We start from the raw sequence: 16,214 nt of genomic DNA on the forward strand, positions 1-16,214 counted from the left end.
TTTAAGCTGTTCTAACATGCTACACAACATCCTGCTCCATTCATTCACGTGATGTATATTAATATTTAGGGGAGAAGAAAAAAAAAAAAAACCAACCACAGCACAACAAAGCTTTGAACTTGTTACAAGCCAATACAGCATATTACAGCTTATAATGAAATGCATTGCTGGCCATTCAAATTCCAATAACTATGAGGATCTCTCACTGAGAAAGAATTTATCTGCCAGTTTTGCTGGGCACAGAAGAGCGCCTGAATGAAAAGCACTGACGTAACAGGCCGGCATGCCAGCTGCCAAAAGCATCCTTTGATTTGTTTGAATTCAGAATTTGAAAAATAATTATTTCCAACCAAATACATTTGTTCTCAGAAGTAAATCTTTACATAGCGCAGGCACTTTTTAACCTCCTGACCTTCACCATCTGCAATTCAGTTTATATTTCCAAAAAACTTGCTGACATCTGCTTAAATACCAAACAACGGCTGAACAGACTCTCAGCTTGAGCTCAGTTTTAAAGAGCGACTCTATCTTCAGTTGCTGTCTCTGCTAGGGGCAGATAGGCATGTTTTTCAGACTAATTTGCAACATATTTGCCTTTCACTGGACATAACATTTTAAATGAAACAGTAGATTAATTAAATGTGAGGCAGTCCCATTCTTCTAACCTTATTTTGTGCCATGGCAGACAGCTTTAACAAAGCCTGAGTCGTCATTCAGTTCACTATGAACGAGATGTTTCATGGTCTATGTTTCTAAAGGAAAAGTAGAACAAATTTGCAAACTCAAATGTGGATTATATTCTGCTTTGCCCAACGCGCTTGCTGACTGGCTGCTCGGCACGGCCACGGCATGTTACGACTGTCCCCCACAGTCACACATTACAACCGTACATCTACTGCAGAGTCTCGTTAAAACAGTTTAGCTGGCGAGGTGACAAGAAAGATGAGAGAAGGGAAGCAGTAGGTGTTGACTTCACGACACAGGAAGCTCACTCCAGTGCTCGAAGCAGCAGTCGCATGATGCTCTTTCACTTCTTTGTGGAAGGTTCAAAAACTCATTTCCAGCTGTAACTGTCCATAAAACATTCTAAAGAAAAAGGAAACGCCAGCCTGAAAACAAACAGAACCAGCTTCTCATAAAGGTCAGATTCACACCTGTGGTGGGAATGCATTTGCACCTCAAATACTGCAATCACAGATACAAATTGGGGAATGGCATATGCTGAGCTGATTTATGCAATTAAGCGGCCGCAAGCGCATCACTGCTTCCTGCGAACCCAGTCACCGACCCGGCTGGGCGCCCGCCGAGCACCCCTGGGCCACGGATTCACGGATGCAAGGACTGACCTGGCTATCATGACAAGCAAATCTGAAATGAAAATTTAAAGTAAAAACCAAAGGCTTGATATGACAAAACTTGGGCAATACCCTGCAGCAACCATTTTTCATACGACTGGTTGTGCGCAACCGTATTCAGTTAGCGTCTCTATCACAAGGAGCTTTCAGCGAATCTTACAAGAAAGCTGCTGGGATACAGCTTAGGTTAAAATCATATACGGTTATGCTTTATAACCCCACCAGTCATCCCTACAAAGAACACAGAAAGTCCCAGAAAGATTATAGACAACTTCCTACTCAAAAATGCTGAAAACAATATGGAAAAGTTATCCTATGCTTGGTCGTCATCTTTGTTGTATTGAGATCTCATTTTCCTTAGGATATTAAAAAAAAAAAAAAAAGAGAACATATCTGATTTTTCTGAACCAGCGTTATGACTAAAACATTGACCTATGCAAATTTTTTCAGAATATACATGGAGATAATCTTACCCAAAGGTCTGACTTGCAGGACTGTAGGCCAAATTTTCCAACACAGACTGTACGATGAAATCAGAAGTGAAACTCCAGCCACGTACAGGCAGAATGGAAATGTGTGTCAGTGACTGTATGAGGCCCACGTGGGACTTCATTATTACTATTTTACACAGCAGGAAGCAGGACAGATGGAGAAAGGCATTTTTTGGTGATTACTAACGAGCACATATTACTCTCAGTGAAAAATATCTAAATAAAAAGATATGAAGAAGTATTAGCCGTCTCAGAAGCATTACTCCCTTGCTCCCAGGCAGCCGGCAGAAGCCTTGGGTATATGACTACAGACCATGACACAGCCCCTCAGTCTCACTTTTATGTCATTTCTTTTTTTTATAACCAGCAAGGCTAGCATGCCTCAGTTCCTGGAGCTCCTGACATTTTCTGAGACACTATCAAAACTAATAAGCTCCCCTTGTTCGTTGTCATTTTGACAAAAGACAACTGCAGATCCCAGTAAGTCACTCCTGAGATTTTAAAACATATTCCAACAATTTTGTGCTAATAGTGAGGCCTGTTAGACTGTGCTGCAGACTCCCAAAGGAAGCCACATCACACTGCAGAGCTAAACCCAGACTAAATAAAACAATACGAGTCATATATCAGGCAACGTTACTTCACCAGCCATGGGATATGTGAAAGGCCGGGTAGTGGATGGAGAGATATCGGAAGTAGAAAATTAGAGAAGAAGAAAGCAAATCTGATTTTTTTTTTCCCTACTTATGTTTATTCATGAGCTTCACTTAACTTGATATCCTAGGAGTTACTGAGCCATCATTAAATCATTCTGCAGCTGTACTTCTTATGCATCCTCCTCCAACTATAACAAAGCTTTCTGGAAACTTGCATATTTAATGAGAGCACTGGTTACCTCCGTCGTGCAGCTGCAAAGCCTGGTACTAGGGGTAGGAAGGGGGAAGCAGGAAAAAGACGCTGGCTCCCAACACAAAGCTTTCTGGAGGAGCTGGGGTCTCCCCAGCTCTCAAGCCAGCAGCTGGTGCCGACTCCTCTTTTCCTTCCAGCAGGGCAGGCACCTTATTTTCCGGAAAATTACCAGTTTTGCAAGGGTGATGTGAACTTCCAGCCTAAGAATAACCACTGAACAAGTCAACTTGGAATCGGGCTGGCTCTCCTCACTGGAAGCTATAGCCCTTCACCCTAACCCTTAGTCCATAGTGCCCCAAATCAAAGGGAGAGTGGGAGGATGATGTGGACACCTAACACACAAACTGCCTTCACACACCGCAGCCCCAGAAGAGGGCACAATCCTGATGCTACAGAAGAGGCAGCAAATCTCTAAGCCTTCCCCCTCCACGTGGCTGCAAAAACAAGCAAACTTAAGTGGAGCTTGCTCAGCACCAAAACTGCCTTTTGGAAGGTGAAATCAACTCAAAATGCAAGGGAGAACCTGACGTGCATCACATAAATGCACTTCACAAGAAGAGTAACACAGAAAACAAACAAAAAAATCTTCCTCTCTCTCTTATAAATTGACCAAGCACACTACAGAGAATTATGACCTCATAACTCTGTGTTTTATCAGCATTATTTCATACTATATGGATACTTAACCTAAGGAACAAGACTTAAAAACAGCCATCAAAACTCTGATGTCTTACAAAACATTGGTATTTGTCAGCAAAGCACTTAATCATGTGGTAAAGTCTTCCGCTTGCCACTGTTGGTTTGATACTGCATTCCTAGTCCAAACAGTAAATTTAATTACCAGATTAAAAGATTTTTTAATGTAATGCATTATTTTCTTGCTGGCATGTTGCAACTCATAAACAATCTTTTAAATAACATTTCAGTTGCACATATGCACATACATATATATTATGAATATAAAATAATTAAAGTATTTCACAGTGTGTGTGTGTATGTATGTATAAACAGACATGAGGGAAAACTAACAGCAGCAGGCGAGAAGCCTTGCACCGCCGTGATGGTGATGCCGCCCATTTGAGATATAAACAAGCTTTCACCGCAGACTACTGAAGAGATACCAGATGTCAATGGATGCATTAGCTGTTGTGTTAATAGATGCTAACAGATAGATGTTAATTGGAGTCTCCACCACTAAGATGTTTCCTGCAGACCCCCACATTAAATTCTTGCATACAAGATAAAAGACAGAGGTCTCCTTTGGCCGTGCAGACCCTGCAGTCCTGCTGGATCCCCTGACTCATACTGCCATGGATTTACTCCTGCGCAAGCCCAAGGCAATCTGCACCGCAGCCTTCCACGTCCGACGTACGCAGTGCGAAGGCAAGGGTATCCTCCCTGGCTCTCATGGAGGTGGGACAGGCCGATGGGTTCCTCCTCCTGAATCCGCATCAGCTGCCAGGTGGGACTGCAGACTCGTAGAGAGGTGAACGAGATCACATCCTCCCCATCTACAGAAAGCAGTTGGGTTTGGCCAAACAGAGCTGGTTCCTGCAGCCCTTACTGCTTCCTACTCTGCTGGGTCCCTTCCACTTCCCTCTGACTAACCTCGCGCCAGCACCTGGCGGGTTTGACATTCACCGAATTTGCAGAACTAGCAGCACGGTGATGAAGTATCGGAGAGTCCCAGGCTACAAAGGCAGCGTCTGAACGACATGAATGGGAGGTGAGTCCAGTCACACCAGCTTGAGATAAAGCAGCAGGAAGAACGGCAGCATAAAGCAATGCAGTCATGAGAGAAAGTCTGGGGCTTTTTCGTACCTTCCTGTAGGTATGTTTGCCTCGTCAGGCTGTCTTCTGTTCTTGGAAAAAAAGGGGACACCACAGAGCATTAACTGTACTCTGAAACTGTCCTTGTCAGCTCTGAGAGACAGAACTTCTTGCACATCACATACCCGCATGCAATTTTCATCCCTCTTCAACAGTCACTGGCCAATTTGACCCAGAAGCCACTGAATGAGTTTTAACTGCCACATTTCCCGAGGGACAAGCTCCTGATGTACATAAATTGGCATGTATTTGGTGATTTCAACAGAACCAGCTGATTTGCACAAACTGAGGTGTGAACACTACAGTTCACTAGCTACTGTTCATTAGTTGCTAGTGCTCATCATATTCTTTAAAAAAACAAAAATCCAGTATATTAACTTTACTGTCATGATGGTTGAGGGGGAAAAAAAGAAAAAAAACCCAAAACACCTCCAAACACAAACAAAAAAACCCCACCAAACAAAAAGTGGAATATTTTGCAGACATTTTGCTCAAAGCATCTTCTGTTTTCTTTTTCTGGAAAAATCTAACCCATTCTATCATCACTATTTCTAAAAATAACTGCCTTGATAAACAGATAATCAAAGGAATCTGTCATTAATCTTATACAGCTGCAGCAAATACACAACAGCCTGGACTATATTACTCTGGATTCAAAGAAAATCTCTTCTAGCTACAGTTTCCTGAAGCATAATTTGATGTAACTACCCTCAAAAGAACTTCTTTGCACTCAAGAAGTAGTCACACCAATAGAAGCACAGGCTTTGCGTAAAAATAAATAAATACATACATACATACTGTTAGAAGAGATTTCCATCATGCATGTCCTACTAGGATGCAAGGCCCTGACCCTGCAAGATGCACTATCCAATTAGCCCTCTGCATATCATGGAGCCCCACTGAAAACAACATGATCTAACAACTAGAAGCTGAACCTAGGCAAACCCAAACAAGAAACACAAGGTGTGAGTCTTTACCTACAAAAGCACTTCAATTTAACAACTTACCTCTGGCTGTAATGGATTCTCTTATATGAATCCTTTTAAATCAGGATTGGGAACCTTTCTAAAAGATACTGTCTAGGTCAGGAACAAGTTATGACCTGCATCAAGCAGGAAATTATAATGACTGTCATGACCCTTTGACGTACAACCAACCAAACAAATAAACCAACGAAACAACATATGAAAGTGATGCAAAGGATCTCTGGCCAGAGTCAGGAACTGGTTTCAGAGCACTTAATAGCAACGAACAAACTGCCTTACCTTGTTTACATCCAAATACTCTAACTTTGGCACTTCTGCTGTCTCTTGCTCCTCGCTGCTTCCTTCATCAATGTCACTGTCTTCATCCTGCGTGGAGTCTCTCTTCTGCTCCGCCGAGGAAGGTTTGGTGCCCTTTTTGTCAGGTTCCATCTCCCCTGGGTTCCCAGCCACGCTGGGCTTCTTCGGCTCTGCACCTTCTTCGCTGGGGAAAGTTTCCCCTGCCACACTACAAGAAGGACTGTCGATGCCACTGTCTCTGTTGGGAATTTTACCATTACCGTTCAGTTCTGCAGTTGAGTCTTTATTGCCAAGCTCTCCAGAGGGCTCTTTGCTCACAGTCACAGCAGTACAGTCTTCATGGCTTTTGTTATCGCCTATGCTTAGCTCTTTAATTTTCATTATGTCTGTGTTAGATAGGTCCGCGCTGCACGGTACGTCTGGCTCGTTTTCATCTGGTTCACTTTTTTCATTTGTGGAAGAGCCGCTGGAAGCCACCATGTCACAGTCACACGAGCTCGGTTGTTTGGATGAGTCCAGGCCAGGTTCCATCTTAAGAGCTAAATTTAGCTGGTTTCTTTGAAGAATATGTACAGGTTGCCTGCGGGTGAAGAGAAAGCACCACAGTCATTCATATGAACATTCACAGGTTTCAAGAGTGCCCCAAAAGAGAGAAGGCCTGATCATCATTTGATTCAAGCTGTATTCCTTGCACCCCCCTGACAATCCTAGGAGGCAAGTGTGTGCACGTTGCTATAATATTCACCCAACAATTTCCGATAAAAACACACCACCTCTAGCCACCAGTTTTACTGAAATGGCACCACTAGAAGCCCCAGCCTTTAATACTCCCCACGTTGCCTTGAAGAACAGTCTGGTTTGAAGGTTTGGGGAGGGAGGAATCATCTTTTAAAAGAAGCATTGGGTTGTGGGTTCATTTAAACAGGAACTCACGTTCTTCAACAGAACAAAGCCTTTGGGGCAAGGTATTTTCTGCCAGAGAGAGGATGTTTTTGAAGCACAAGAAGGCACTACTTTTTCTTTTCGAAAGACACCTTACCAGATTCACCCAGGTGATAATACACTTCAAGATACAGCACAGTGTCTCTGTCTCCATCTCCCTCTTTACAAAAAAAAATCACTTAACTCCATCAGGCAGATTTGGTCTTCAGAGTGAGTTTTCACGCGTTTGTAAAATGAGCTGGTTTTACAGCAAAATACATATATTTTATCCTATTTAATGTCTCTTATATATAAAGTTTCAGAGGAAACGCTCTTCTACATGACATCGTTTCACAGTATATTGCAATTTAACTCTTCCCTACCTCCAAGAAGCAAGCTAACAGTATGTCTGACGTTTATTGAATCTTAGACAGAAAACTCAAGTATTTTATATCACAATAATCAAGTTCCTATAATGCAAAAACCAATCCTGACATCAAATTAACCTACTGAAAGCAGGCTCTGAGCCACTTGTTTCTGGTAGAACACTTACCAAATTCAGCAGGCCTTAAGCTCCTGAAGAACAACTGTATGTTACAAACTAAGTCATTGAAATACATGCTTTTATTAAAAAAAAAAAATAATTGTGTAGTCAGTCAAGTTTTGCACTTCTAGTAGAAAACATCCCAAGAGGCGTTTCTACGTGGTAATTACAATTGACGTTTTCTATTGTTATATTCTAAGTTAAAAATGCAGAAAAGGGAGATTCGAGCAGATCTCGCAAAGCCATATTTACCTAATACTTTCAAATTTCTCAATGAGCGTGTTGACTCCTGCTGATATTGGTATTTCTTCCTCTCCAGGTGCTAAGCTCCTCGACGACTTGGGATCAGCTGGCAAAGGCCGAGAAGGTGCAGGAGGAATTCTTTCCTGCCCAGGTTTGAGATGGACAGGCTTAGGAGGTACTAATAAAAGAGAGAAGAAAAAACAGGAGCATAAATCTCCATCTTCTTTCTCCTAAACCGGGAACAAAATCCAAGCGCTCAGTGCAGAATGAGGTGTATCCATTCTTTCACCGTCCTTTGTGATGCAGGTGCAGCCCCAAAGTATTTCTTACACCAAAGCAAGCTGCTGTACGCTAAAGAAAAACGACAGGCTTCTATTTTGTATTTCTACAGCTGTATCAGACGTGTTAACAAACCGAGCGGCTCGCAGAACCTTACCGCTTCCTTGTTACCAAACAGGATGCACAGCTCACACTTCGTTTTTGCAAATGTGCTCACCATCTCAATCACACTAACGAGTTTCCCCTCCCATGACTTTTCAAAACTCAGGCACTCTGTTGAATCTCTTATACTGGGAAAAAAGGGGTGGCGAGGCGGGAAACCAACCCAAAACAAACCACCAAAAAACAATCCCACCATGGATTTCAGTGCCTTGTGTTTGCTTGGTCAAAAACGCCACAGGCAGAACATAATAGCTTTTCTTCCTTTCATTCTCCCTCCCCCATCTCTTCTGTGGTGTAGTCTTCACAAATTTCCTTCCTCTTTTGGTTCTACATTGAGTTATATACGATATAAATAAAACACACATTGTAAGAACGTACACGTTCTGCTTAAGAATTCACTAGGAGGCGAAGGTACAAAGTTTGATACAGTATTTTAAAAACAGTAATGTAATCTAAATGTAATGTAATTTTTAAAAACGTATTCAGACCTTCTATTGATTGCAGAGTAAATAGTTTTGGAAATACACAAGCAGTAACGCACGGCAACAGGTTCACGTGCTGTTCTAGTTTCATACAGTGAAAGCAACCTCACAGAGGCAGACCTGACAGGAGAAGGTAAGAAAACCGACTGCGCGATTACTCCCAAAGCACACGCTACTTGGAGCGGCGCTGCCAAGTATCCCCTCCAGTCTAGACTATCCAAAGAGTTAGCATATTAAATGAGGAAACTCTAAATACGTGTTTTATTAAACAACATTTTCAAGAACAATTTATTTCAAGCATTTCCAATTTTTAAATGGTCCATATGGCACATCAGCATAATGTGATTAACATTGTAATAGAGCTTCAATTAGCAACTGTTCTGAATGTAATTTCTGGGTTACTTTCTTTTGGAGGCTAAACGGAGGCATATGCGCCCAAAAAGCCAGTTCCTGTTGTCCCTACCCTGCAGAAGGCTCTGCATCTGTGCTAAGCTCCACATCAGCCCAGATGTCCCCCCTGCTCCAGCTGATGGGGAGCTGCTATGGATGGTCATTGTCCGAGGTCAGCGATGAAAGATTGTTAAAGAGTTTTTGAGCTCTGAGTATAGGTCAGATTTTAAACTACCTACATTACTGAGTTTATTTCAGCACAAAAGAATAAAATCAAATCTTCTAAGGATTTGAGCTTTAATGGGACACTTCATATAAAAGGTCTCCAAAAACATCTGGAATTCCTGTCTTAAAATAAAGGTGTTATACTTCTATTTTGAAAACACCACCACAAAACCTATCTTACACGGGAATAACAGGTAAACAGGAAAAGAAAATCACCTTGCATATAAATGGGATGGTAGAGCTCTATGTTTTGCTCATGAGGTTTTCACTTGCACATCGCGTGATCAGTGAGTGCCAATTTCTCCTTGTAAAAACAAAACAAAACAACCTAAAAAAAAAGTATCCACGCAGCCATCTGGCTCATCTAGCCAGAAAAGGCAAGCTCTAGGCTCTCTATAGAAAGTGCATAATGCAGCAGGCAGACCGGCAAGAACCCACCCCACATCCCCTATCAGGCCCTTCACAGCTTCGGACTGGTCTACAACACTCAACAGCTGAAGTTCACTGCCAAAGCGTTTACACGAATAGCAATGGGTGTCCTGCTGTCCACGTAAACATTTTATGTCTTTCCTGTTAGTGGACTCCACCTGAATCACCAGAGACAACACACTCTGCACTGGGCAAAAAGGAAGGAGGAAAACACTTTTGTTAGTTCTGAATTTTTATTTACTGAAATAACTTGGAGAAACGGAGACATCAGCATGGAGGCAAAGCCGCTGACCTTATCAAGCACTACTTACGAAGCAAAATTTAAACCACACAAGATGTCTACTCCAGAGCTGACACAAAAAGCCTACATTCAGAATTTACAAGGAAGTGGCGTTACATATCACAACACAGACTTTTAAACTCAAAACCATTTTAGACTTCTACAAAAGAGCGAATGAAAGATCTGCACACTAAAACCAAACACTAGATGAGCTCATCTGTATGTGCACCATCATCGTCAGTACTAAATGAACAGTCAGCCCCAGAAAAAAAGCAGGTGCTGCTTTTCGGTAGGGATCCAGGATCCATAGTGGGAGCCCAAGCAAAACTCCTGCCCATGCTCTGAAGCCACCTTCCATGAGTCCCGGCCCACGCAGGAACCAATGCTATTTTCTCGCTCCGGGTCTCAGCCACAAAGCAGCACGACCTTGGATGCAGCTTCCAGTGCCCGTCCTGCGCAGAGACAGGTAAACTGGTGGAGAAAAGAAAGCAAGCCAGCTGCACGGATGAGATATTAGTATTACGGAGCACGTTTCAGGTGGTGCCTGAAGGCTGAAGCCAGGTGCTGGAATGGTATTTCCCCAGTCCTCCTCCTGAAGGTTTTACATAGCAGCCCACAGCTATTTGGAGGAGGCAGAAACCAAGACACAAAATCTTTGTTGCAGAAGGAACAAGTCAAATAACGAGAAGCAGTGGGACAGAATTAGAAAAGGGAAAGGTAAGGTTAAATATGTGGGAGAAGGTACAGCCTGGGCTTGGCCCTGGGTCTGTAGCAGGGAATAAGGACCCTTCCCTCACTGCAAAACGAGCACCTCAGCCTTTGCATTACTTCAGCCTCCCCAGCCCATGAATTTCTCTCTCACAAGGGCCTCCTCTACAGTAATGCAAACAGTCAACACACATTTATTAGCGACTTGATGGAGGCATTCCCATCAATCATCCCAGCGGTGGTGGGTCTGTCGTGACTCGCTGGGAAAGCTGGGAGGACCTAATAAAGAGAAATTCAAGTGGTGTGAGTCGCACTTGCAGATTTACTTACTTCAGTTAAGGTCCCTTGACAAGAAGAGACCGAAAATAATATACATGATGAAGCAGATTATGAAGGGCTATCCCCTGGGAAGTGAGCACACTCAAAAAAAGAATAACACCACAGCCTTGGGTGGGGGTAGAGAGCTTCTCCTAGAGTCTCAGGTGGTGATGCCAGCACATCCCACCCAACAAATCAACAAGAAACAGGCCTTGATGAGGCTTCCATGTAGCTCTAGGGAAAAAGCCCTGGGAAGAAAGGTTCTTGCATAAAAATACCAACAAAAAACTGAGGAAAGATTTATGTCTGCTGCAAGGAAATGCACCACACTGTCACAACTACTTTTTTTGGACACGGCCACCAAGAGGAAGCAAGGATGGTTTACAGGAAAAATGTCAACTTGAATACAGTCAATTTAATAAAAACAACTTTTTTTTTTTTTTTTTTGACCATTTCATTTTCCTGGAGAGACACTGAGTGTTTTCCTTTCTTTACTGGGTATACAACCCATACAGTAACAGGGGACCAATGAACTATCAAGGGAGAAAAGCCATTTCAAATTTACAAAGTCAATAAAAGTGACGAGAAAAAAAACCTGTACCATCTTCCCTTCCTTGCAAAGTATCGTATGTATTGTTCTCTACTATCATATGTAAGCTAATTGCAGATACTTTTTAAAAGTAGTTTTATTTTAAATAAGTGAAGTGAAATAATAAAATCATTATTTAAAATTTATGACAAAGAAGTGTCTTTCAGGAAGATGACTGGCACGTCCATGACCAAGATTTGTAACAGTGACTTGTAGCTTTGGGTAACCTGGTGTATTGGGTTTGCGTGGCAAGGTTTTGGTAGCAGGGGGGCTACAGGGCTGGCTTCTGTGAGAAGCTGCTAGAAGTTTCCCCCAGGTCCGATGGAGCCAATGCCAGCTGGCTTCAAGACGGACCCGCCGCTGGCCAAAGCCGAGCACATCAGCGACGGTGGTAGCGCCTCTGGGATAACAGATTTAAGAAGGGGAAACAAGACCGCTGAAAAAAAGACCCGCAGCAGAGAGAGGAGTGGGATGTGAGAGAAACAACTCTGCAGACACCAAGGTCAGTGAAGAAGGAGGGGGAAGAGGTGCTCCAGGCACCCCAGCAGAGATTCCCCTGCAGCCCGTGGGGAAGACCATGGTGAGGCAGGCTGTCCCCCTACAGCCCGTGATGAAGACCATGGTGAGGCAGGCTGTCCCCCTGCAGCCCATGGAGGTCTACGGTGGAGCAGATATCCACCTGCAGCCTGTGGAGGACCCCATGCCAGAGCAGGGGGATGCCCGAAGGATGCTGTGACCCCATGGGAAGCCCACGCTGGAGCAGGCTCCTGGCAGGACCTGTGGCCCCGTGGAGAGAGGAGCCCAGGCTGGAGCAGGTTTGCTGGCAGGGCTTGTGACCCCGCGGGGGACCCACGCTGGAGCAGTCTGTTCCTGAAGGACTGCACCCTGTGGAAGGGACCCATGCTGGAGCAGTTTGCGAAGAACTGCAGCCCGTGGGAAGGACTCACGTTGGAGAAGCTTGCGGAGGGCTGTCTCCCATGGGAGGGACCCCACACTGGAGCAGAGGAAGAGTGTGAGGAGTCCTCCCCCGAGGAGGAAGGAGCGGCAGAAACAACGTGTGATGAACTGACCCAAACCCCCATTCCCGTCCCCCTGCGCCGCTTAGGGGGGGAGGAGGTAGAGAATTTAGGAGTAAACTTAAGCCTGGGAAGAAAGGAGGGGTGGGGAGAAAGTGTTCTAAGATTTGGTTTTATTTCTCATTACCCTACTCTGATTTGATTGGCAATAAATTAAATTAATTTCCCCAAGTCGAGTCTGTTTTGCCCATGATGGTAATTGGTGAGTGATCTCCCTGTCCTTATCTTGACCCACGAGCCTTTTGTCGTATTTTTTCTCCCCCGTCCAGCTGAGGAGGGGGAGCAACAGAGCGGCTGGGTGGGCACCTGGCATCCACCCAGGGTCAACCCACCACAGCTGGCTCAGTCTGAGACAACATTAGGTGGTCCGATTTTTGATTACTGGGTACTGCGCAACAGCCTCCCATGGGATTTTTCATTGGGACTCCTGTTTCTTCTTGGACGGCTTTTGCAGTGACATCAAGAAGCCCAACTGACTTCTGTCAAAAAAAGTATTAGCAAGAGTAACTAGTCAAGAAAGCGCGTTACCTTTGGGTGCCTATTTCACCTCACTAACAGATTTCCATCCTTTTCAGAGCATTAACCAGCCAGTAAGATATACTGACTTCTGTGGTTCTAAGCTTATGGCTGTAATGGGAGAGAGAGCTTGGATGTGTGTGAGCAGCAGAAAGAAGCAGCAGTACCTATCTTAGTAATGGAAACAGATTATATTAACCTACTTGGGTAACTTTTAAGGATGATTTAAAGCAACCTAAGTAGGCTCCCTCCAACTTTTCTGAAATACTTACGTATTTGTAAGGCTATGTCCTCAGTAATTGGAAATCAGTGCAATCAGTACAACAGCAAAGGATCTACACCAGCTGAATTCATTCCATTTCTTACTGAACAGATGCTTCTGCTATTCCTTTTTATTGTTAGTATTAACAACATTCATGGAACACCCACTAATTAAACCTGGACAACCAAGACCTCAAGGTGAAAGCTCCATAAATATACAGACCTCGTGAGATGTTTCAAGCATGAACTAGTATACTAATTTAACATTTAAGGTCTACTTCCAGAATCAGAACATACAATGCTTTCTTTGTAGTTGTTTAAGACTAAATGCATATCAGAAAATGCTTTCGTATAGTCATTTGAATTGGGAGGGGGTGGTGGTGCAGAGGCTCAGTTTGTACAACATACCCTAATAGTGACCAAAATATCTTTTCTCTTTTTCTAACATGACAATGACCGTTTATCACATGGACATGCTTCTTAAAAAAATTTTGGTTTACGAACTTAGTATCTTCTTCGGGCTCACCCCCCCTTGTTCCAAATGCCTCTCAAACTAAATACTTTCTGCATCTGCAGTTACCATAAGGCAAGCACCCATTATATACAATATTTTAACCAATTCTACAAAGCCGGGGGTGGTGGCAGTGGAGGCACTTGACAACTTGACATTACAAAGAGAGACCACCTCATTTCACTGATGGCAAAACACGAAAACAATTTATCCTCTTTCAAGAAATTTACTGCTGTCTTTTTTAGGGAAGAAAAGCCTGAGGAGACCAGAAGACCTGCCTGGAGACCAGCTGGAACATGCTTCTTCCTGGCTTCTCTTCTACCACACTTTGGGATTGCCACCTATTTCACTATGAGTCTGGCAGGTCTGTGGAATTACCACAGCCCACATTCTACCCTTGCATGTGACTGGTTTAGCTCCTATTTCTCATTTTTAAAAGACGTTCATTCCATTTAGGCATTTCCTGTTGCTATGCAGAGTTCTTACAATAAATGGAAAACAGACCAGGTTTAAACAATAAGCTATTCTTACCTAAACGCTTTTTTAAAAAAAATTAATAAAGAACGAAAACAATATTGCTAAATTAAACTTACACTTCACAGCTGCATGAGGTATAACAACAGTACAGGAAATATAAATCGACAAGGTAAGTAATCTGTTATTCCTGAATCAATTTCTTCTTGAAGGCTTCCCTAAGAGGTTATCTAACATTGGAAAAAATGAAGATAATAAAACCCTACCAGCTGTACTTGAACCTTAGAACATAAAAATAACTATTTTGCTGTGGCTTAAAATTAAAACAATTCATTTAAAAATATTACACTTCATGTGCGATAGAAGCTTGCACAATTGCTAGAAGGACAAAGCCACTTGCCTTGGGGTTTCTGCAGAGGATGCATTTTGGCCAGTGGAGTTTTGGTTTTGGGCTTCCTTCCAGTTTGATGGATACATTGTGCCGGGCTGATGTGCTGCAGTTCCCCACATGCTTCCAACGCCGGATTTGAGTCAATGTGACATTTGATTTGAAAAGGAGAACAAGGGCAACCTGAGGGGGGGGAAAAAAAAGTCAGTATTTATTTTGTTCTATTAATCCTGAAGAAAATTTGTGCTACTTCTAGAAGCATATCACTCATGCAGGTTCCTGAGGAAAGGGAGGGGGGTAGAAGAGGGCTGAGCCATTCACTCACAAGTTATTATAACCAATATATCCAGCCTTAATAATCATGTCAAACTAGCTGACTGATAAGACAGATGGAGTTTCGGTAATCCTATCTTTAATTAATTACTTACTTCTTTCCTACAGACACCAAAAAGAAGAGAGTAAACATAAAAGATAAAAACCATTTCAAAAGGATTTCTCCAAACAGAAATACAAGTGCCCCAGCATACAACATCATGTTATTTGGTAAAATACACCTAAGTTACGGTGAATTAGAAATGTGTCCCACGCGGGGGGAATGGTACAAGTGCCATTCCTTCAGGAGATTTAATCATTCAAGCTGCATTTTACTGCTATTTATTATTCTTCCTTACATAAAATATTAACATTCCTTCAAAAGGCTCTGGTCTAGAAGATGCCATTAAGATATGATCCAGTGGGAAAACAGAGAAAGAAGTGATTAATATGTTTGTTTGTCTTTTAATTTAACATTCTTGATTCATTTTTGTGGGCACTGTGATAATAAACCCATATATCCACTTTCACATAGTGGATACTGCATTTTTTGATTTGGGGTTTTTTTGGACTTGTGGCAAGCCTACAGCTACGTGAAATCCTCACACCAGCTTTACCAGTGTGTCATAAGCAGGCAAAAAAAAAGAGTTTAAAAAGGACTGCGGTTTAAAATTGCTGCATATGAACACATGAATATATATGCTTCCGGCAGTACTGAGAAACAGAAAATGTATCAAATGTCGAAATTTAAACGCTAATCCATAAAAAAAAGGGCAAAGAAAACATGACAAACATTCTTTCCATATTCCTGTTTTAAAGTGGACTAGCTGAAATTACCAGGATCTTGCTGGAGCGAGAGGTGACCTGCATCATGTAGAAAGGACTCATCTAAGTGTGAAAAATCAATCTTTGCCTTCCTGTGATGTGTTCAAGAACATGGCATTAGCTTCACAAACGCAACCTACTCTTGGCCAGATTTATATTAAGATCAAAAAACTGAAATGACAAGCACCTCCATCCACCTCAACTAAATTATCCTGGGTTTATACTAATGGTATTAAATCAGGATGTGACCTTTGAATAAAGACTTTGAAATCTGAGCCGTACAGACTGCTTGGGAAGATTAGCTGAGAGCTGGCCTCAAAATGCAGAAACTTTCACAGCAATACAGATTTATTTTTTTTTAAATAAGCATAAAATAGTAAAGTTATTTTTGCTGACAAAGATAGATTCAGATG

The 16,214-nt window shown here is 42.6% G+C and overlaps 1 protein-coding gene across 1 annotated transcript in view; it reads right to left on the reverse strand.

The window, feature by feature from the left end:
• Positions 1 to 16,214, reverse strand: part of FGD3 (FYVE, RhoGEF and PH domain containing 3) — a 119,880-nt gene that overhangs the window by 37,784 nt on the left and 65,882 nt on the right. The window contains exons 2-4 of the mRNA XM_050904795.1: positions 14,677 to 14,847; positions 7,586 to 7,754; positions 5,851 to 6,448 (exon numbers count right to left, since the gene is read on the reverse strand). Of these exons, the coding sequence (XP_050760752.1) occupies positions 5,851 to 6,448; positions 7,586 to 7,754; positions 14,677 to 14,847 (938 nt within the window). The remainder of the gene's footprint in view (positions 1 to 5,850; positions 6,449 to 7,585; positions 7,755 to 14,676; positions 14,848 to 16,214) is intronic.

Source organism: Gymnogyps californianus, chromosome 13 (assembly GCF_018139145.2).
Source record: "Gymnogyps californianus isolate 813 chromosome 13, ASM1813914v2, whole genome shotgun sequence".
Classification (NCBI taxonomy): domain Eukaryota; kingdom Metazoa; phylum Chordata; class Aves; order Accipitriformes; family Cathartidae; genus Gymnogyps; species Gymnogyps californianus.